This window comes from Salvelinus alpinus, chromosome 12 (assembly GCF_045679555.1).
Source record: "Salvelinus alpinus chromosome 12, SLU_Salpinus.1, whole genome shotgun sequence".
NCBI lineage: Eukaryota > Metazoa > Chordata > Actinopteri > Salmoniformes > Salmonidae > Salvelinus > Salvelinus alpinus.
Window position 1 is genome coordinate 12,884,357 of NC_092097.1, and position 23,564 is coordinate 12,907,920.

Consider the following 23,564-nt stretch of genomic DNA (forward strand, 5'->3'; position numbering starts at 1 on the left):
TACATTTCCACAAACTTTAAAGTGTTTCCTTTCAAATGGTACCAAGAATATGCATGTCCTTGCTTCAGGGCCTGAGCTACAGGCAGTTAGATTTGGGTATGTCATTTTAGGCGAAAATTGAAAAAAAGGGTCCGATCCTTAAATTAAACAAAATTTTGAAGCTAAGAATCTCCTCTTTTCAACAATATAAACAGCTGAAAATGTATGCCGGGGTCAATGCGACTGATAATGATGGAGCAAGTCACATGTATTGCTTTTATTATACAATGGGTGGGTCTATTCCTGGATGCTGATTGGTTTAAACTGCGTTCCAGCTGTTCTATCAGAGAAATCACTGTGCATCCACTGTCCCATCAGCCCAGCCAGGCATAAACTTGATCTACATTGTAAAAAGGCCTTTAGAAAATATGTCCCCTTGCTTTTAACCTAGCATTTGGTTTGCAACAGCAGGGACTTGTATAAACCTCGCGGTCTGATCTGTCTTTCTGACCTCTGCGACGTTGTTTTAATTTTGAAACGCGATCTCCAACATCATCTAGAGAGTGAACGTGTCTGGACAATATAGACATATTTTTTGAGCGAGGCGAAATCAAGATCAGCATTTATTTTTATGGACAAATGCAAAACAAAAGTCAATAGAAAACAGGTAAAAGGAAACAAAATGCAGCTAGCATGCTGTCTTTCCATCTTCAGTTTGAAGTGATTTCTGTGTAGTTGGCTAGATAACAAGGGAGAAGAGCCTGCATAGCAACCATTTTCATTTGTCATAGTAACTGCAAGTAGGTTGTTATCAATAAACGTCACAATAAGGTGCAGAACGTTCGATTTGCCTGCTGGGGGCAAGGGACCGCCAGCTCAGCTAAAACCATTGTTAATGATTGCCAAATAAATGTTAATATTATTTGGTTGTAATGTGATCACCTCTCGAAGAGCAATTATTCCATGAAAAACAATTGAGCACATTTAGCTCAATATCATAGTTACACAGCAAGTAACTTCATTCTTTCCATGATCAGTAAACATCATTTCAGATAGGCTGGTTGAGGGGATCCTATCCATTCGGCATGTAGCTAGTCAAAAAAATTGTTTTATTCAGCTTTCTTCATCAGAAAGATTAACATCGGCAAGTAGCCTATATGTTGAGTCAACACTCAGCCTGGTAAAGTTGTCTGTCTGACTAACGTTACTGTCATCAGTACTATAAGCAAATATAAACACTATTTAGAGATAACTAGATAGGCTATCCTACGAGACTAAGCCAATTTACCCAAGCGAAAATCAATGGCGTCTATATATTTTTTAGCAAGCTAGCTTCATACTTTTTTCTGACATGCCGAACATGCAGCCTTGTTGATTTAATTTGACACTTCACGGCCACCAGAGTTAGACATGTGACGACAGTTTGCATTGAATTGTGGGTCATATCAACCCCACAAGTGACCAAAGTTCTTCAAGGGCTGAGGGTGCAACGTTTGTGAATTGTACCTCCACTTAAGATGGCAATCAAACTGCATCTGGTTTCGACAGGGATTCCCAGAGGGAAAGTGGCTAGTGCAAAGGCTGAGGGGGTAGGCAGCCCTATAGTACATTTTAGGTAGGGGAAATGGAGCACAGTCTGTACATGATCATCACATGGGGATTTACTTCAGATGCTGGCTTTACGCCTGAATTAAAGGGTTTTTCCACCTGGGTGCTGAACCTTACCCGAGCTGGTACTGGTGGGTCCATTTTTCTATTACTTTTGGGTGAAGTACGGTTCAATTCAAGTACAGTTGAAGTCGGAAGTTTACATACACCTTAGCCAAATACATTTAAACTCAGTTTTTCACAATTCCTGACATTTAATCCAAGTGAAAATTACCTGTCTTAGGTCAGTTAGGATCACCACATTATTTTAAAAATGTAAAATATCAGAATAATAGTAGAGAGAATGATTTATTTCAGCTTTTAATTCCTTCACCACATTCCAACTGGGTCAGAAGTTTAGTTAAACTCAAATAGTATTTGTTAGCATTGACTTTAAATTGTTTAACTTGGGTCAAATGTTTTGGGTAGACTTCCACAAGCTTCCCACAATAAGTTGGGTGAATTTTGCCCATTCCTCCTGACAGCTGGTGTAACTGAGTCAGTTTGTAGGCCTCCTTGCTCGCACACGCTTTTTCAGTTCTGCCCACACATTTTCTATGGGATTGAGGTCAGGGCTTTGTGATAGCCACTCCAATACCTTGACTTTGACCTTGTTGTCCTTAAGCCATTTTGCCACATCTTTGGAAATATGCTTGGTGTCATTGTCCATTTGGAAGACCCATTTGCGACCAAGCTTTAACTTCCTGACTGATGTCTTGAGATGTTGCTTCAATATATCTACATAATGTTCCTTCCTCATGAAGCAATCTATTTTGTGAAGTGCACCAGTCCCTCCTGCAGCAAAGCACCCCCACAACATGATGCTGCCACTCCCGTGCTTCACGGTTGGGATGTGTTCTTCGGCTTGCAAGCGTCCTCCTTTGTCCTCCAAACATCACTATGGTCATCATGGCCAAAAAGTTATATTTTTCTTTCATCAGACCAGAGGACATTTCTCTAAAAAGTACGATCTTTGTCCCAATGTGCAGTTGCAAACCGTAGTCTGGCTTTTTTATGGTGGTTTTGGAGCAGTGGCTTCTTCCTTGCTGAGCGGCCTTTCAGGTTATGTCGATATAGGACTTGTTTTACTGTGGATACCAGATACCTTTGTACCTGTTTCCTCCAGCATCTTCACAAGGTCCTTTGCTGTTGTTCTGGGATTGATTTGCACTTTTTGCACCAAAGTACGTTCATCTCTAGGAGACAGAACGCATCTCCTTCCTGAGCGGTATGACGGCTGCGTGGTCCCATGGTGTTTATACTTGCGTACTATTGTTTGTACAGATGAACATGGTACCTTCAGGCGTTTGGAAATTGCTTCCGAGGATGAACCAGACTTGTGGAGGTCTACAATTTTTTTCTGACGTCTTGGCTGATTTCTTTTGATTTTCAAATGATGTTAAGCAAAGAGGCACTGAGTTTGAAGGTAGGTCTTGAAATAAATCCACAGGCACACCTCCAATTGATTCAAATTATGTCAATTAGCCTATCAGAAGCTTCTAAAACCATGACATAATTTTCTGGAATTTTCCAAGCTGTTTAAAGGCACAGTCAACTTAGTATATGTACACTTCTGACCCACTGGAATTGTGATACAGTGAATTATAAGTGAAATAATCTGTCTGTAAACAATTGTAGGAAAAATTACTTGTGTCATGCACAAAGTAGAAGTCGTAACCGACTTTCCAAAACTATAGTTCGAAACTCTTTGGGGTAGGTGGGACGCTACCGTCCCACCTGGCCAACATCCAGTGAAATTGCAGAGCGCGAAATTCAAATTACAAAAATCGGAATATTAAACATTCATGAAAATACAAGTGTCATACATCATTTAAAAGCTTAACTTCTTGTTAATCCAGACGCTTTGTCAGATTTCAAAAAAGCTTTACAGCGAAAGCACACCATGCGATTATCTGAGGATAGCGCCCCGCACACAAAAGCATTACATTAACTTCTTTGCGCTACGGATCCCTTTCGCGGGATCATTTTCCTAAACAACCGCTGAATTGCAGGGCGCCAAATATTACAAAAAATATTTATAATCATGCAATCACAAGTGAAATATACCAAAACACAGCTTAGCTTGTTGTTAATCCACCTATCGTGTCAGATTTTGAAAATATGCTTTACAGCGAAAGCAATCCAAGCTTTTGTGAGTGTATCAATCAATGCTAGAACAGCTAGCCCCAAATTAGCATGGTCACGAAAGTCAGAAAAGCAATAAAATTAATTGCTTACCTTTGATAATCTTCGGATGTTTGCACTCACGAGACTCCCAGTTACACAATAAATGTTATATTTGTTCGATAAATATTACTTTTATAACAAAAAAACGCCATTTGGGTTGCGCGTTATGTTCAGAAAACCACAGCCTCGTTCCGTTCGAGGAAAATTCCAAAAAGTATCCGTAATGTTCGTAGAAACATGTCAAATGTTTTTTATAATCAATCTTCAGGTTGTTTTTAACATACATAATCGATAATATTTCAACCGGACCGTAACCTATTCAATAAAAGAGAGAAAGAAAATGGAGAGCTACCCCTCTCGCGCGCAGGAACTAATCAAAGGACACCTGACTAGTTTTGAAAAATCTCGCTCATTTTTCAAAATAAAAGCCTGAAACTATGTCTAAAGCCTGGTCACAGCCTGAGGAAGCCATTGGAAAAGGAATCTGGTTGATACCCCTTTAAATGGAAGAAAGACGGGCAGTGAAACACAGATTATTATTATTTTTTTAAACACTTCCGGGTTAGATTTCCTCAGGTTTTCGCCTGCAAAATCAGTCTTGTTATACTCACAGACAATATTGTGACAGTTTTGGAAACTTTGGAGTGTTTTCTATCCTAATCTGTAAATTATATGCATATTCTACGATCTGGACCTGAGAAATAGTCCGTTTACCTTGGGAACGTTATTTTAAAAAAATCTGACCCCTAGCGTCAAGAAGTTAATTTTCCAACCAAGCAGAGGCGTCACGAAAGTCAGAAATAGTGATAAATAAATCCCTTACCTTTGAAGATCTTCATCTCGTTGCAATCACAAGGGTCCCAGCTACATAACAAATGGTCCTTTTGTTCGATAAAGTCCTTCTTTATATCCCCAAAAAGTCAGTTTAGTTGGCCCGCTTGACTCAGTAATCCACCAGTTTCCCTCGTTCAAAATGCATACAAATGAATCCTGTAAGTTACCAATAAACTTCTTCCAAACAAGTCAAACAATGTTTCTAATCAATCCTCAAGTACCCTAATATGTAAATAAACGATACAATTTAAGACGGAGAATAGCATGTTCATTACCGGAGATAAATAACGAAGAGTACACCCTCACCGGAATGCGCTACAAACACTACAGCCAAAATGGGAGCCACTTACAAAAACTACAAATTCTAGCTCATTTTAAAAAAACAAGCCTGAAACTCTTTCTAAAGACTGTTGACATCTATTGGAAGCCATAGGAACTGCAATCTGGAATTGCAATCCCATTGACAGTCATTCTAATCAGTGGTGAGCTGAAAAAAATTAATTCTGGATGGATTGTCCTCGGGTTTTTGCCTGCCATATCAGTTCTGTTATACTCACAGACAGTACAAGTCCAGTAACTGCAGTCGACTGTGCTATTTTGGACTCAGTAATTTCAGTGTACTGTGGTGTAAAGTAAAAATAAGTACTACTCAATTCGTTTTTTTTTAGGTTTCTGTACTTTACTTTACTATTTATATTTTTTACTACTTTTACTTCACTACATTCCTTAAGAAAATATTGTACTTTTTACTCCATACATTTTCCTTGACACCTAAAAATACTCGTTACATTTTGAATGCTTAGCAGGATAGGAAAATAGTCTAATTCATGCACTTATCAACAGAACATCCCTGGTCATCCCTACTACCTCTGATCTGGCAGACTCACTAAACACAAATGCTTTGTTTGTAAATGATGTCTGAGTGTTGGAGTGTGACCCTGGCTTTCCATAAATAAATAAAAAACAAGAAAATGGTACCATCTGGTTTGCTTAATATAAAGAATTTGAAATTATCTATACTTTTACTTTTGCTACTTAAGTATATAATACTTTTAGACTTTTACACAAGTAGAATTTTACTGGGTGACTTTTACTTTTACTTGAGTCATTTTCTATTAAGGTATCTTTAATATAAATTTGACTCAAGTATGGCAGTTGGGTACTTTTTCCACCACTGCAGTTATACTGCACTCTGACTGCAATCTTTTTTCGTAAGGGAACAAACACTGAAGTGGACCAGTTAGTACTTAACAATTTCACCAGAGTGCAGGTGATAACAGAGAGTACTGGTACAGCACACCATATACAATCGCCCTCTGGGCCACCATAATCACACCATATTTCAACTGGTCGATCAGTACAGTACCGTTTCCGTTTAATTAAACGTTGAACACAGTTCTGTCGTACTGAACGCACCCCAGGCAAATGCAATCGAGCAAAGCGCCGTGACATTGATCAACCAATGGGTGTGTAAGATACCACCCACATACGTTTGCTTGACACCCCCTCATGATAATACTGGAGGAACAAAGATAGATCCAACGGTAGGGAGTGCTGTTTTGTCACAGGTAGCTTGTGCACTTACTAGACAGGACTGTATTTGTTGAATGTAGCCTAGATAAGTACAGTTATGTAAACCGTTGAGAGATCAACACAATTTGTGATACATTTTAGTAGACTATTGCATATAGACCTACTTGTAAATAGATCTAGTCTAATAGCCCTACTGTGGAATACATTTGAATTGGGCCTATTGACTTGAGCACTGGTCTTAATTGCATAATCATATCAGTGACAATGTGATGCTCATTTCATTCCCTATGCAATTACCACGAGGTATTCAAATTACCCTGACAGTCGTGAAAGGAAACTACTGCTGTAACTCCCTCTATCTGGATGGCTGTGACTAATTCCAATTGGGCAACGTATAGCCTATAAATGACCGTGTGCCATATAAAAAAGATACTTCAGATCATCTTTTTGGCTTTGAATACGTGGAAATTAGAGCATCCTGGGTGAGTATTGAGCTCCCGACCAGTGGCGCATTTCATTTGTGCGCGTGTTTTCACGTGTCAACAGTGGGCGCTTCACTGCCTCCGTACAACGAGTCTGGAGCAAGGGGATGCGCAGAATGTAAATCTCAGCTCAGAGGTCTCTCTGTCTCACTCTCCGTCCAGACTGGCAGCATTTCCTGGAGTGTCTTAGTTGTTGAAAGACTAGACCAAGCACCTGTGATTGAGTACAGTTGGCATCCCGACGTCGGAGCTGGAGCCCTGTGACTCCTGAGCTAATTGCGTGGGTGCTTCGGGGATTACAACGAGGAGCATCTCCTCCAAGCCAAGAGGAGAGACGGACTTGCGGGGCTCTTTACGAGAAGTGCGGTGCTGCGATTCCGTGGACCAGCGTTTACCCGCAAACTCTCGTTGGGATCTTGAATAAGAGAGCCACGGCTCTTATGAAAATGTTTATTCTTTAGGAAAAGACATAGAGACAATCACTGATTTAAATACCACTGATTTATGTCATTTGGACAGTGGAATCAATGAAATAGGCTAGCCTACTATTTTCTCTGTTCATCCAATTCCATGAAGAGGAAAAACAGCATTCTGTTTAATAACTCGGTAAGTGTTTATTAGTTTACGTTGATTTGATAAGCTTCCACATAAGGTAAAACGCTATTTTAATGTTTCATAATAGTGGTTACGTTGCATGCGAGTCTGAGTGTCTATTAATTCCACAATATTTCATAGCCTATAGCCTACTAGTATTTTATCGACATGCTGAGAAGTTTTTCTTTATTTTTCAATAATCGAAAAGGCAGTGGGAAATATAACAATTATTTGATAACTGAGCATGTTATGGCAACTACAATGCAATTCACACGGTGCCTATAGTACAGCCTATTAGGCCAGGGTTATAGTTGGATTTTCTTGCTTGTTCCCATTTCCAAATATGGGAAGTGGCGAGGGTGACACATTTAAACAACACCCTGATTCAAGCACTTATTCAACTTTCTATCTTTTGAATTGCAGAGAAAGCTATTTCCTCAACCACAGCAAGACAAGATGTGTGTAGCAGACATGTATCGAGATAATGGTTGTGCATGATCATCTCATGCATACTGCTGATATAGTACTCCACCAGGAGCCCTGAATGGCTTTTCCAGGCTACTGAGATTTATCTTGCTGCTCAGGCTCATTTTCTTCATCTAGGGCACAAGTCCACATGGGGGCTGCTTTGTTCCATGCAGTCAGGGAAGGTATAGCCTTCATAGCTCTGACTGCAGAGAGGCTAATGCTGGTTGCAATAGAGCCCCTTCCTCTACATAAAATTCAGTCAGGAGCACCTTATGGATCTTTTGCTCTCTAGCTTTTTCATTTTAAACTGTAATTAGTCATCCAACATAATTCAATTATGCTTTTAATTATGTTGCTGGCGCTATTGTATTTCTCATTGACTCCTCTGACTGTGTAAAATGATTGTCTGCTTCCCAGGTGGCTGGCCTCTGGGGGACCTTTGTGACCAAAACGGTCTCTCCTTTGTTCTATTTCCTTTAGATAAATACATATATTAATGTCTCAAAACTCTTCTGGTTGCACCATATTTTGAACCCCTTAAAAAAGACAGAACACCAGCTGCAGCAGAATTGCAGATGCTCAGCCAATATATATCTTCAAAGTATGTGCTATTCATTGGGGAATTTGATCCCTCTCTCCTCTATTCATGTTTATTTATAGATTTCTCTAGCATGCTTTGCTCATCTCGTTTTGTGGCTAACAAGCACAGCCAAATGAGAGGTGAAAACATCATAAGCAGCTAGGTGCTGAATTATTCCTGAACACTGCAATATGCCGCTGACATTGCTACAGAGGAAAGGACTGTGGCCCTTTTATTTTAGCTCAATTGGTTTTGAAATCCCTTCTGAAGAACATCAGAGTGGCAATCTTGGTACAAAAAGTGCATTTCTGTTTGAAAAAATCTAGGACGTTCAAATATACTGTAGTGCTGTGAATGGATGCACAGATCCAGAGGTCTAGCTTTAGTCTAGAAAGCATCTGTCCCTCTCTTCATCCCACACCTCCAACCCAGTGATGTATCTGTGGCTATTGGGATGGGGGTCTGGGGATATGTCACCACGATGATAGGGTTGTGGAACGGATCACTGCTCCCTGTCTCACTCTCTGTTAAGTGCACTTACTTTCCTGGCCCCATGGTTTGCAGTAGCTGTGGGGTTCACCGATGCATTGGCCCCTTGGTTAACATCTGAGGGAATCACTGGAGCTTCCTGTTGTCTTTAGAACAGTGAGGCCTTCCAGGAATTCTCCTGTTTTCTCAGTTACTAGATCCTTCCCTCTTTGGGTGAAATGTTTTCGACCCGATAATTATCAATCCTTTCACCCTTTGTGCACAGCTGCTATTCGGGTGTTACACAAACTCTCTCACTCACTGTGTGAAAGCAGTTCATATCTCCTCATGAAAGTATCTTGCTTCATGACATTTAGTTTAATAGATAACAGTTGTGACATTGATTGTGTCTTCAAATGCAAATCATTTTCAGTTTTTAGGTTTGGCCTTACTTTTTTGTTTTCAATTCATCGTGTACAGTATTTGCTATACTATAATGTACTGTATAATGCATAAAACAATTGTGACTCAATGTCACTATGATGTTTCTCTGAGTGACAAAAGTGAGAAACGTAATAACATCTCCCTTGTCTTAGAGCTCAGTCTGTTAGTCACCGTTGCGTGCTGTGTATTTTTGGTCTTAGTCACAGCCAGTTTGTCAGTCCTAATCACATTTATCTTATGCACGCATGTATGTAACAACATGCCAATCAGACACCTCCATGGAGTGACTCAGTGCTCTGTGTTATGTGATGTGCTTCCATGGCAGCCGCACTTGAAACAGCAGACAGAGACATCTCAGGAGAGGTATTCATATGATTATGTAAAACCATTCTTTAATTGGATGAAAATGGTACAAAGCTGTACGGAGAGGAAAGGGGGCAGTATAGTAAGAGATTACAAAAAATATTCCAAGTCAGTACACTTAATTGGTCTTGGACAAATATCATTTAGTTTCTCAGCACAGAGCATTTAGACCTTAATTGTGAAACAATCTCAAAGACTTCTTTCAATGCCCTTGTTCGAAGTCTTTAATACCTAACTTTGATATACTAACATTTATGCGTCCTCGTTGGCCCATGTGAAATTAAGTTTACTCAGCAGCTGGATCGCTGGATAAACTAAATAGTGAGGCACAGATGAGATGGGCTCATTATCTTTCTTGGGTAAATCACAGCTCATGTTGGAAGTTAGAACTTAAATCATTCCGCTTGTTCATACTGGCCTTAGAGATTTTCTAGTGGAGGGCAATAATAGTGATTACAGTAATTATATGTATCCTTTCTTGAATTAGAGATAATCTTCAATGTGAATGAGGTTTTAGATGCTGCTGTCTTGTGATATGGTGAATAGCCTAGCCAGTGTTTCCCCTAGGATTTATTTCAGAAGCATGGGGTCTTCCTGCGGGGGGGGGGGCGGTCGATGGGCTCTTCCTGGGGCAGACTTCTATACCTCTAACAGTGCAGTGGCAGCCATAATTTGGCAGCAACGCACCAAAGCATATAGGGGAAACGCTGGCCTACCTATTATCTGTTTTTCTAACTAACTGAGTAACAGTGTCTCCTTTTGAGATGTACACTACAGTCCTTGCTGGCCCAGCTTTGTTTGCGATAGGTCTTGTTGCATCTGAAAACAGCTCACCCTCCCTCTCATGTTGTGATAGAACCTCTCTCCTTTACTCCCACCCTTATTAGATTCTTTGCTATTATGCGTCCCTTCAGGGGGAAACGGATGCCTTTAACCACCTCTTCTATCAATTATGCACCAAACAACAGCCCCTTTAACCAAGAAGTCATGTCATTTACTCAGGGATACGTTTAGCCAACGACTTTCATTAGGCTTAGCTATTGTGGAGGTGAAACTGTGATGCATCATTACATTTGGCAGAGAAATCTCGTGTTCATAATTTCACTTCACCTCCGCCAGTGCATAGTGATATCCAGCCACCCTTACCTCTACAGTACACGGCCAAATAGAAGACAGACTTTAATGATAATGCATTCCTATTTCCAGTATGAGCTCTTCATTTTTGATCAACTCAGTGGAGCCATCTTGCTTGACATGTTGACTGCCCAACTTGAATTCTCTCACAAGCTGGGGATCCAACATATCATGCAATGTCAAAATAAAGAGCTCATCTTGAAAATACTGGAGGTATGCATTATAAATACAGTCTGTCCTCTATGGGTCTCGGCATTAGACTGGGATGGATAGGATGGGATGACTGGGATGGAGCAGAGCAAACCAGACACACTGGGGAATGTTGCACACATTTCTACCCGGGTATGATCTCAAAGCATGTAATCCAATGTGACACGATTTACAGTGGCAAAATGCCCCCTAAAACTTGAAAGACACCAGGAAATCCACTCTGAGAGACACTGTGTCCCACAATTACAGCAGATGAGGAACCATTACTGGCACCAGGAGCATGGTGCTAAGCCAGCACTGGCCGGAAGATTATGTAATCTATAACCAAATGAGATCACCCCCCCTGAAGAGTGTGTACTGGGCGACAGTAGGTAGCTGCAGGAGGCTGGTGCTTTGGGCTCCTCACAGAATGTGACTCATAACAATGGTTATGGAATAACAGCTATATTCCTCCCCTTCAAACTAAACATACACAATTCTGTAGCTCTTGAAATGACTGCATGTTTTGTTTTGTAAACATTTGTAAGACGATGAAACAATAGTTTTATATGCAATTGTACTACTATATTAAGAATACCAAAGTTAGTAGCCTACTGGGTTAATCCACAAAAAAATGTAAAGTTTTAAGAAACTGGAGAAGGGTTAGGAATCTTAATCCTGAGAGGAATATCAGTTACCAGTGGTAACAGTGATGTAGGTCAAAGCATTAGGAAAGAAAGCTTTTACCATTGAAATAATGATAGATTTGGAATTATATAACGATAGGCACCACTTCCAGATCCAATTTTTTTAAAGGCCCATTACATTACTTGTCAGACAATATTATGTATCAGGCATTGTGAATTCAGTTCACAGACTTTGCAAGCATGACACAGGCTCAATGGAAAAACGTCACTCAATCTACTGGCTGTGGAACCAGGCATTCAAAGCATTGACTATTGAAAACCTTAGAGACATATCAAATCAAATCAAATGTTATTTGTCACATGCGCCGAACACAAGTGTAGACCTTACAGTGAAATGCTTACTTAAAAGCCCTTAACCAACAATGCAGTTTTAAGAAAAATACCAAAAGAAAAATAAGAAATAAAAGTAACAAATAATTAAAGAGCAGCAGTAAAATATCAATATCGAGGCTATATACAGTGGGTACCGGTACAGAGTCAATGGGAGGGGGCACTGGTTAGTCGAGGTAATTGAGGTAATATATACATGTAGGTAGAGTTATTAAAGTGACTATGCATAGATAATAACAGAGAGTAGCAGCAGTGTAAAAAGGGGGGGGGGGGCAATGCAAATAGTCTGGGTAGTCATTTGATTAGATTTTCATACCACACATATCTAAGCAAGTCATTCGTGTTATGTATAATTTCAATGGATCTGGAAGTCAAATGGTTACTGAAATGAAAATGTATTGATCTTGACACTCAATACCCCATAATGTCAAAGTGGAATTATGTTTCAGAATGTTTACAAATGAATTTTAAATAAAAAGCTGAAATGTCTTAAGTCAATAAGTATTCAACCCCTTTGTTTTGGCAAGCCTTAATAAGTTCAGGAGTAAAAATGTACGTAACAAGTCATAATAAGTTGCATGGACTGACTCTGTTTGCAAGGATAGTGTTTAACATGATTTTTGAATGGCTACCTCATCTCTGTACCTAGGGCTGGGCGATATACCGTATTTTACAATATACCAGTATTGATGCACGGACTGGTTTGGGTTTTTACTGTACATTCTATAATGGTATTTGAATGTTTAGTTTGTGTGTAACGTCCATTTTTATAGTTTATTCCACTGCTTGAGTCATCTCTCTCAGCTCTCTCTCTCCATGCCACTTTCCACACAGACCTAGTCACACCCCCTGTCACTCAAGGAGCACATTTGATGTTCCTCAACCACGAGACACTTGCGTTCAGTCTGCATGGTCAATGCAGCACATGCAACAATGTTGATGAAAACGATGCTATTTTCACTTTACTTCTTAATATAAATCCACTAACGTTCTATATTTACACTACTAGTTTGTGTTTCTTCAATCAGCAAATGGCTAGTTTGTCTTTTCTTAGCAAGTTGGGCCAAAATCCTGTTAAAAAAAATGAACATCTAATTTACGGAAAAAAAGCAAGTATTGGAACTAAAAATATCTGAACACTATGAAGTGGGTATAAACACACACGTACTCAATTACATGCTCGCTTACACATACGGACTTATACATAAAGAACACAGCTGATCTCGCGCTCTTCTCTCACTCTCTCTCTTCTCTTCTCTCCCTCTCTCACCTCTCTCTCTATTGTCGAACTGTTTGTGTATAATTTAATATGATTCTTGTTTGTCTCTTTTTTATGGATCTGTCTACATGTTTATAAACTCAGCAAAAAACAAACGTCCTCTCACTGTCAACTGCATTTGTTTTCAGCAAACATGTGTAAATATTTGTATGAACATAACAAGATTCAACAACCTAGACATAAACTGAACACGTTCCACAGACATGTGACTAACAGAAATGGAATAAGGTGTCCCTGAACAAAGGGGGGGGTCAAAATCAAAAGTAACAGTCAGTATCTGGTGTGGCCACCAGCTGCATTAAGTACTGCAGTGCATCTCCTCCTCATGGACTGCACCAGTGCCGGTTCTTATTGTGAGATGTTACCCCACTCTTCCACCAAGGCACCTGCAAGTTCCCGGACATTTCTGGGGGGAATGGCCCTAGCCCTCACCCTCCAATCCAACAGTTCCCAGACGTGCTCAATGGGATTGAGAACCGGGCTCTTCGCTGGCCATGGCAGAACACTGACATTCCTGTCTTGCAGGAAATCATACACAGAACGAGCAGTATGGCTGGATGAGCATGCAGGAAGGGTACCACATGAGGGAGGAGGATGTCTTCCCTGTAACGCACAGCGTTGAGATTGCCTGCAATGACACTAAGCTCTGTCAGATGATGCTGTGACACACCGCCCCAGACCATGACGGACCCTCCACCTCCAAATCGATCCCACTCCAGAGTACAGGCCTCGGTGTAATGCTCATTCCTTCGACGATAAACGCGAATCTGACTTATCAACCCTGGTGAGACAAAACCGAGACTCGTCAGTGAAGATCACTTTTTGCCAGTCCTGTCTGGTCCAGCGATGGTGGGTTTGTGCCCATAGGCAACGTCTGGTGAGGACCTGCCTTACAACAGGCCTACAAGCCCTCAGTCCAGCCTCTCACAGCCTATTACGGACAGTCTGAGCACTGATGGAGGGATTGTGCGTTCCTGGTGTAACTCGAGCAGTTGTTGTTGCTGAATTATATTTTGAAAGAGGAAGCTAAATATTTTAGGCAGATGTTCTCTTTTACGTCTCATCCTCTCCCACTGAATGAAGATTACGGCAAGAAATTATTTCCAATTGGAAAAAAGGAAAATTAACAAAAGTACAGAAAGATCAGTGCGAATGCCAAATTACAGAGGAAGAACTTTGAGGCTATTCAATTCTTTAACTCTGGAAAAATCCCAGGGCTTGATAGCATACCGGTAGAGGTATATCAAGCCTTTTTGATATACTAAAAGCTCCATTGTTAGATTGTTTTAACTACTCCTATAGAAATGGTAGTCTGTCGGGTACTCAGCAGGAAGGTCTGATTGCACTATTATTAAACAAGACCCAGATGGCAAATATAAAGATCCAGTCTATCTAAAAAACTGGAGGCCCCTTACACTTCAATGTTGTGATGCAAAAAAAACTGCAAAATGCATAACACTCAGAATTAAAAGGGTTTTTACCAGGTATTGTTCATCCTGATCAGACAGATTTTTTACATGGACGATTCATTAGAGATAATATACGACAACTATTAGAAATAATTGAACATCATGAAACATCTAAGAAGCCAGGCCTGGTATTTATAGCGGATTTTGAAAAGGGATTTGATAAAGTAAGACTGGATTTTATTTATAAATGGCTTCATTTTTTTCAATTTCGGTGATTCTCTTATAAAATGGGTAAAGATAATGTATAGCAACCTCAGGTGTAAAATAGTAAATAACGGTTACTTCTCAGAAAGTTTCCAATTGTCAAGAGGAGTTAAACAAGGGTGTCTGCTGTCACCGTATCTATTTGTTATGGCCATTGAAATGCAAGCTATTAAAATCAGATCTAATAACAACATGAGAGGATTAGAAATCCAAGGCTAAAAAACAAAGGTGTCCATGTATGCCGATGACTCAAGTTTTATATTAGGTCCGCAAGCTAGATCCCTGCAATGTCTCATTGAAGATCTAGATAACTTTTCTGTACTTTCTCGACTAAAACATAATTATGATAAGTGTACAATATTACATATTGGATCTTTAAAAAAATACAACTTTTACATTACCCTGCGGTTTACCTATAAAATGGGCTGATGGTGAAGTAGACATACTTGGTATTCATATCACTAATATATAAATAAGCTCTCCACAATTTATTTCAATAGAAAACGTGTAAAAAAAGATCCTGCAACCATGGAGAGGTAAATAACTGTCTATTTATGTAAAAATTGCCCTTATTAACCCCTTAGTCATATCTCAGTTTACTCACTTACTTATGGTGCTTACTCACTTACTTATGGGCTCAAAATATTTTGCTTTATCTGGAATGCTAAACCAGACAAAATAAAGCGTGCCTATCTAAACTCAGCAAAATTAGAAAAGTCCCTTTTTCAGGACCCTGTCTTTCAAAGATAATTCGTAAAAATCCAAATAACTTCACAGATCTTCATTTTAATGGTTTAAACACTGTTTCCCATGCTCGTTCAAGGAATCATAAACAATTAATGAACATGCACTTGTGGAATGGTCGTTAAGACACTAACAGCTTACAGACGTTAGGCAATTAAGGTCACAGTTATGAAAACTTAGGGCACTAAAGAGACCTTTCTACTGACTCTGAAAAACACCAAAATGAAGATGCCCAGGGTCCCTGCTCATCTGCCTGAACGTGCCTTAGGCATGCTGCAAGGAGGCATGAGGACTGCAGATGTGGCCAGGGCAATAAATTGCAATGTCGGTACTGTGAGACGCCTAAGACAGCGCTACAGGGAGACAGGACAGACAGCTGATCGTCCTCGCAGTGGCAGACCATGTGTAACAACATCTGCACAGGATCGGTACATCCGAACATCACATATGCGGGACAGGTACAGGATGGCAACAACAATTGCCCGAGTTACACCAGGAACGCACAATCCCTCCATTAGTGCTCAGATTGTCCGCTATAGGCTGGGAGAGGCTGGACTGAGGGCTTGTAGGCCTGTTGTAAGGCAGGTCCTCACCAGACGTTGCCTATGGGCACAAACCCACCATCGCTGGACCAGACAGGACTGGCAAAAAGTGATCTTCACTGACGAGTCGCAGTTTTGTCTCACCGGGGGTGATGGTCAGATTCGCGTTTATCGTCGAAGGAATGAGCATTACACCGAGGCCTGTACTCTGGAGCGGGATCGATTTGGAGGTGGAGGGTACGTAATGGTCTGGGGCGGTGTGTCACAGCATCATCCGACAGAGCTTAGTGTCATTGCAGGCAATCTCAACGCTGTGCGTTACAGGGAAGACATCCTCCTCCCTCATGTGGTACCCTTCCTGCATGCTCATCCAGCCATACTGCTCGTTCTGTGTATGATTTCCTGCAAGACAGGAATGTCAGTGTTCTGCCATGGCCAGCGAAGAGCCCAGTTCTCAATCCCATTGAGCATGTCTGGGACCTGTTGGATTGGAGGGTGAGGGCTAGGGCCATTCCCCCCAGAAATGTCCGGGAACTTGCAGGTGCCTTGGTGGAAGAGTGGGGTAACATCTCACAGCAAGAACCGGCACTGGTGCAGTCCATGAGGAGGAGATGCACTGCAGTACTTAATGCAGCTGGTGGCCACACCAGATACTGACTGTTACTTTTGATTTTGACCCCCCCTTTGTTCAGGGACACCTTATTCCATTTCTGTTAGTCACATGTCTGTGGAACGTGTTCAGTTTATGTCTCAGTTGTTGAATCTTGTTATGTTCATACAAATATTTACACATGTTAAGTTTGCTGAAAACAAATGCAGTTGACAGTGAGAGGACGTTTCTTTTTTTGCTGAGTTCATATAATGAATATGACTTGGGTGGGTTGAGATTATTAAATATAAAAGCACTAAACCTCTCTCTAATAGGTTCATTTATTCAAAAGTTTACTTGAACCCTAAATGGTTCTCAAGTAGATTGCTAAGAAAAGCTCATCCATTGTTTAAAAATTGCCTTTTTGCCTTTGTGTAGATTGCCGTGTTTCATTTTCGATTAATGGAGAATGATACTTTATTCAAAGTATCTTTCATTTTCAAACAAGCATTGCAGAGCTGGCTACAATTTCAAATTCATCCCCCTGAAAAGATAGAACAAATATTATGGATGAACTCAAATATGCTGGTTGATAAAATACCTTTATTTATGGGAAATATGTTTGAAAAGGTTTTTTTGTTCTTAAATTATATTGTAAATTGGAATGGTAGAGTTATGTCCTTCATGGAGTTATCAGAATTGTACAGGAAGGTCTGCTCAATCCAAGAGTACAACCAATTGATTACAGCATTACCCCAAAAATGGAGGAGGCAGGTGGTGGCAGCGGGAGGAGGTAGGAAACTGGTCTGTCTGCCCAATATAAAGGATCAAAACTGGCGGAGGAATTAAGGTAGCATAAATAGGAAAGTATACCAGTTTCATTTGAGAACCAAGATGTTGACAACTGTGCCATACAGATTGCAAAATAGTTGGGAAGAGATTTTTGATGTACCGATTCCATGGTATGAGGTTGTATGAGTTGATGCTGTATATAAAACAACCCAAGATTCAAGACTTCGTGCATTTCAGCTAAAAAAATGTAGAATATAGAGTTCTTGCCACCAACAAAATGTTGAATATTTGTGGCATAAAATCATCGAAGCTCTGCAGATTTTGTTGTGAGGGTACAGAATCAATAGACCATTTAATTTGGTATTGCCCTCAGGTAGCCTGTTTCTGGTCTCAGGTTCAGGAATGGCTGAAAATGCATAGCTTTGATCTAAAATTGACCCTAGAAATAGTACTGTTAGGAGATCTGGAGAGACCGGGTCAGTCAATTACTAATATACTAATACTCTTAGTAAAAGTATTTATCTTCTACTCGCAATCTGTGGATTCTATTCGATTAGATAGATTGAAATTGTACGTTAACATCACAGCATAGTTGAACGATATATGTTGCATAAAAATCTGAAGAGGGTGGCCAGCAGAGATAGGTGGGATGGGCTGAGGGAAGCTGAGGGTTGGGATGTGGAATTTAAGACAAGTGGGAGTGGAGTTTCTGTGCGGGAGATAGAGTGATGGTCAAAGATAGAAGTAAAAAATAAAGTCAAAATTAAACAGTAGAAAGTACGTTTGAATGACATTGAGGGGAAGTGTTTTTAAAGCCAATGCCGGTTTGCTTGAGGCTGATTTCGTGCAGGTGTTTGTACACATGCATATATACACACACTCTCATTCAAATACATGCATACATGGACACACACACATGGAATAGTGCCAGACATGCACTCAAACATATAGTTAGCATTGCTGTTATGATTTTAGTTGTCCTTGATGTCCTTTGTGTTTTTGTTGTTTTTGTTAGTTTTTTTTGCGTTGTTTGCTATTTTTCGTTTGTCTTTAAATGTTTTCTCTTTAGTTCAATTTCTTGGTTGTTTTATAGAGTCACCTAGGAATCACTTATAAACACTTTGGTTCTTACCCTGTCACAATAACTCCTCCCTGGCATTTGCATTCTTTGTCATGTCAAACAACACTGTATTCAATGTGCCCACTATTATATTCTAACTGAATAATTAGAATTATCATTATATTTGCATGATTCCAACAGTTCAGCAAAGTGTTTTTCTCTAAATCGCAAGTCAAATCAGAATTATAACATTTGATAAAAATAAGGCCTAAATTGTTTGCTCATGTCATGTAGCCCTACGTGGCAGTGTGGAAATTATCTCGAATCAGTGCAGGACATGCAGAAATTGATGAAAACACATATTATAATATTTTGTTAAATTTGAATTGAATGGTATTAAACAATCAGAGTGGAGAAAGACCCATTGAAATCACTTAGAATGTATGTGTTGCCCCCCTAGGGTCACACACTACTCATGAAGCAAATGTATTACTTGTATTATTAAAAAACATAAAATACCGTAATATACTGTCACAGCGTCCATTTAAAATAAAAATACAGTGATATGATACTTGGTCCATATCGCCCAGCGCTATATGTACCCCACAAATACAATCTGTAAGGTCCCTTAGTTGAGGCAGGAATCTCAAACACAGATTCAAGCTCAAAGACCAGGGAAGTTTTCCAATGCCTCACAAAAAATGGCAGCTATTGGTACAATATATTTTTTTAAAGCAGACATTGAATATCCCTTTGAGCAGGGTGAAGTTATTAATTACACTTTGGATGGTGTTTCAATACACCCAGTCATTACAACGATACAGGCGTCCTTCCTAACTTAGTTGCCGGAGATGAAGGAAATCGCTCATTGAGTTCACCATGAGGCCAATGGTGACTTTAAAAAAGTTAGAGCTTGATTGGAGAAACCTGAGGATGGATCAACAACATTGGAGTTACTCCGCAATACTAACCTAATTGTGTAACGGCATTCTACGTCGTCCTCCTCCGACGAGGAGAGGAGAGAGGGATCGGAAGACCAATTTGCAGCGAGGTATGATGACATGATTATCTTTATTAACAAGACGAAACTAAACACACGAAGAACACTTGATAATTTTACAAAACAACAAAACGACGTAGACAGACCTGAACGAGAGAACTTACATAAAACATGAAGAACGCACGAACAGGAACAGACTACATATACTAACGACAACGAAACAGTCCCGTGTGGTGCGAACATACACTGACACGGAAGACAACCACCCACGACAAACAATGTGAAACAACCTCCCTATGTATGTCTCTCAATCAGAGGAAAACGAAAACACCTGCCTCTGATTGAGAGCCATACAAGGTCAATTAAACCTGACACTTAACATAGAACAAACAACAGACTGCCCACCCAGCTCACGTCCTGACCCACTAAACACAACAATACAAAAGGAAAACAAGGTCAGGAACGTGACAAATTGGCAGAGGGAAAAGAAGGAAGCCTGTACAGAATATAAATTCTCCAAATCATGCATCCTAAATCTACATGAAAATCTACAGCAAGACCTGAAAATGGTTGTCTAGCAATGATCAACAACCAATTTGACAGAGGTTGAAGAATTTTGAAAAGAATAATGGGCAAATATTGCACCATCCAGGTCTGGGAAGCTCTTAGAGACTTACCCAGAAAGACTCACAGCTGTAATCACTTCCAAAGGTGATTCTACAAATTATTGACTCAGGGGTGTGAATATATATTTATGTATTTCATTTTCAATACATTTGCAAACATTTCTAAAATATTTTTTTCACTTTGTCATTCTGGGATATTGTGTGAATTGAATTCAGGCTGTAACACAACAAAATGTACAATAAGTCAAGGGGTATGAATACTTTCTGAAGGCACTGTAAGCTTTTCTCATTGTATGGGCGTTGTGCTGCACAGTAGGCTATATATTAGTATACTGCTAAATGTATTTAGGTTGTCTGCCAGTTCCTATTAATAGGCTGAGGAAAGTAGCTTTTGAGGTCAATTATTTCCAAACCCCTCTTTCCTCCGATGTAGCAGATGTGTGCTTGTTGCTCAGGTTGACAGGAAATGCACTATGATGGTTTGGTAATGAAAAAACAAGCTCACTTAGCAATTCTTTGTGTCACTATTCCATAACATTGTCCAAGATGTAGTTCCATAGAATAGGTACTGTTGGGAACCTGTGATTCATTGCAGCTGAATCATATTCAATCTTCTTCCATGTTTGATATGTAGTATCTTCCTAAGAGTTTGTCTGGACCAGGTTTTATGGTGAACATTTGACATTGTCACAGATGATGGAATAGGGATCACTGGCTTTCCATCTATACCTGGTATTGAAATGTGTACAACTGAGCAAGAGGACAAGTACATTAGAGTGTCTAGTTTGAGAAACAGACGCTCACAAGTCCTCAACTGGCAGCTTCATTAAATAGTACCCGCAAAACACCAGTCTCAACGTCAACAGTGATGAGGCTATTCCGGGATGCTGGCCTTCTAGGCAGAGTTGCAAAGAAAAAGACATATTTCAGACTGGCCAATAAAAAGAAAAGATTAAGATGAGCAAAAGAACACAGACACTGGACAGAGGAACTCTGCCTAGAAGGCCAGCATCCCGGAGTCGCCTCTTCACTGTTGACGTTGAGACTGGTGTTTTGCGGGTACTATTTAATGAACCTGCCAGTTGAGGACTTGTGAGGCACCTGTTTCTCAAACTAGACAAACTAATGTACTTGTCCTCTTGCTCAGTTGTGCACCGGGGCCTCCCACTCCTCTTTCTATTCTGGTTAGAGCCAGTTTGAGCTGTTCTGTGAAGAGAGTAGTACACAGCGTTGTATGAGATCTTCAGTTTCTTGGCAATTTCTCTCATGGAATAGCCTTCATTTCTCAGAACAAGAATAGACTGACGAGTTTCAGAAGAAAGTTTTTTGTTTCTGGCCTTTTGAGCCTGTAATCGAACCCACAAATGCTGATGCTACAGATAATGAATCTAAAGAAGGACAGTTTTATTGCTTCTTTAATCAGGACAACAGTTTTCAGCTGTGCTAACATAATTGCAAAAGGGTTTTCTAATGATCAATTAGCCTTTTAAAATGATCAACTTGGATTAGCTAACTTAACGTGCCATTGGAGTGATGGTTGCTGTTAATGGGCCTCTGTACGTTTATGTAGATATTCCATTAAAAATCAGCCGGTTCCAGCTACAATAGTCATTTACAATATTGACAATGTCTACAATGTCTTTCTGATCAATTTGATGTTATTTTAATGGACCAAAAATGTGCTTTTCTTTCAAAAACAAGGACATTTCTAAGTGACCCCAAACTTTTAAACAGTTAGTGTTTTTTTATTTTTTATATGCACTCTATATGTCCTTACTTACCCCCAATGTGTCAACAGCTGTATTTTCCATTACATTTAGGCATCATACAGTCATCAAAAGGCACACAGTATAATTAATAAAATAATGAATCAACCGTTGCCTAATGGCTGAAATCATATGCATATGTTGTCTCGTGAGTGGATTTCATTTACATTGCTTTCACAGTTTTTTATTTTATTTTTTACTTCAAGTCTTCTAAAAATTGTGAAAGAACATGAATAGTGCAACTTTTGTAATACTGTAATCATGTATTGATGTTGAATGCTTGTAATATTTGGCTAAAAATGTCTTATTTTACTTATTTGTTTAATTACTTTCCCCTCAGATCAAAGATTCTCGTATTCAGGGGAGAACATTCCATTCACAAGCAATTGGATGAGTCTTATTTGCCCTTGGCAACGGAAGATGATGTTACTATGGAAACACCTTGTGCTGCTATCAATCATTGGTTGCCTTGCAGGTAAGATGTTTTACTACACATTTTATTCAGGAAGAGGTATTTACTATTATAAATCTACAAGCTCCAATATGATTTTTCATTTGAAGGATGATTTATGTTTACATTAACATTGTGCAAGTAACAATGTTACTAGGCCTAATTGCTCTCTTTGTTACAAACGAGAAACTGCTCAGCAAACCAAAATTGGTTCTGTGAAAGTTCCCAGAACATTTGTTAGGTCGGAGCAAAAGTTCTCACAACACAACAACTGTCCAGTTGTGGTGATGATTGTAGAATGTTTGTATAAAAATCAAATCAAATTGCATTTGTCACACGCCGAATACAACAGGTATTCATTCGGTAGACAGGTAGACCTTACCGTGAAATGCTTGCTCACAAGACCTTAACCAACAATGCAGTTCAAGAAATAGAGTTAAGAAAGTATTTGGTAAATAAACTAAAGTAAAAAATAGTAACACAATAAAATAACAAGAACAAGGCTATATACAGGGGGTACTAGTACCAAGTGCTGTCTGTCTCTCCGACATTTGCAACATTGTTTCAATATTCAAATTCAATCTCCTGCTGTCCCATAGTTAGATGTAGAACAAAAAGACTGGCAACCGAACCGAAAGAACAAATGACCAGCCAGCTTGGGTTGCAACCCTAGATTTGTGTCGGGACTATATCTTGTGGAAGTATGAAATAGTATGAATAAATATGTTAGTAACCCATTGTATAAAAGTGATAATATTTTAGGGTGCAAAACATTCACCTGATAATACAAAAACGTTCCCAGAACACATTTCGTATGTTCTTTAACTGCTCCCAGAATGTTTCATTAGGTTGTGGTAACATTGTGGGGAGATAACAACAGATTTGTTTCCAAAACACTAAAACTGTCTGGTTGTGCTGACATTCAGATAATGTTTGTATCAGGGTGCAGAAAACATTCCTTTGATGTTGCAAGAATGTTGACAGTACAGCCTTCCTGAGTTCTTTAAAGGTTCCCAGAACATGTAATTAGGTTGTGGGGAAAGTGTGGGTACATTACAAGAGAGAGGTTTCCAAAACACAAAATATGCTCAGTTGTGATGACA

General features: G+C 39.6%; 1 protein-coding gene across 1 annotated transcript in view; it reads left to right on the forward strand.

Moving 5' to 3' along the window:
* Positions 1-6,508: 6,508 nt before the first annotated feature.
* The window catches only part of LOC139535557 (contactin-3-like), a 67,251-nt gene continuing 50,195 nt past the window's right edge, over positions 6,509-23,564 (forward strand). Inside the window, exons 1-2 of the mRNA XM_071335072.1 lie at positions 6,509-7,268; positions 22,351-22,485. Of these exons, the coding sequence (XP_071191173.1) occupies positions 22,401-22,485 (85 nt within the window). The 5' untranslated portion in view covers positions 6,509-7,268; positions 22,351-22,400. The remainder of the gene's footprint in view (positions 7,269-22,350; positions 22,486-23,564) is intronic.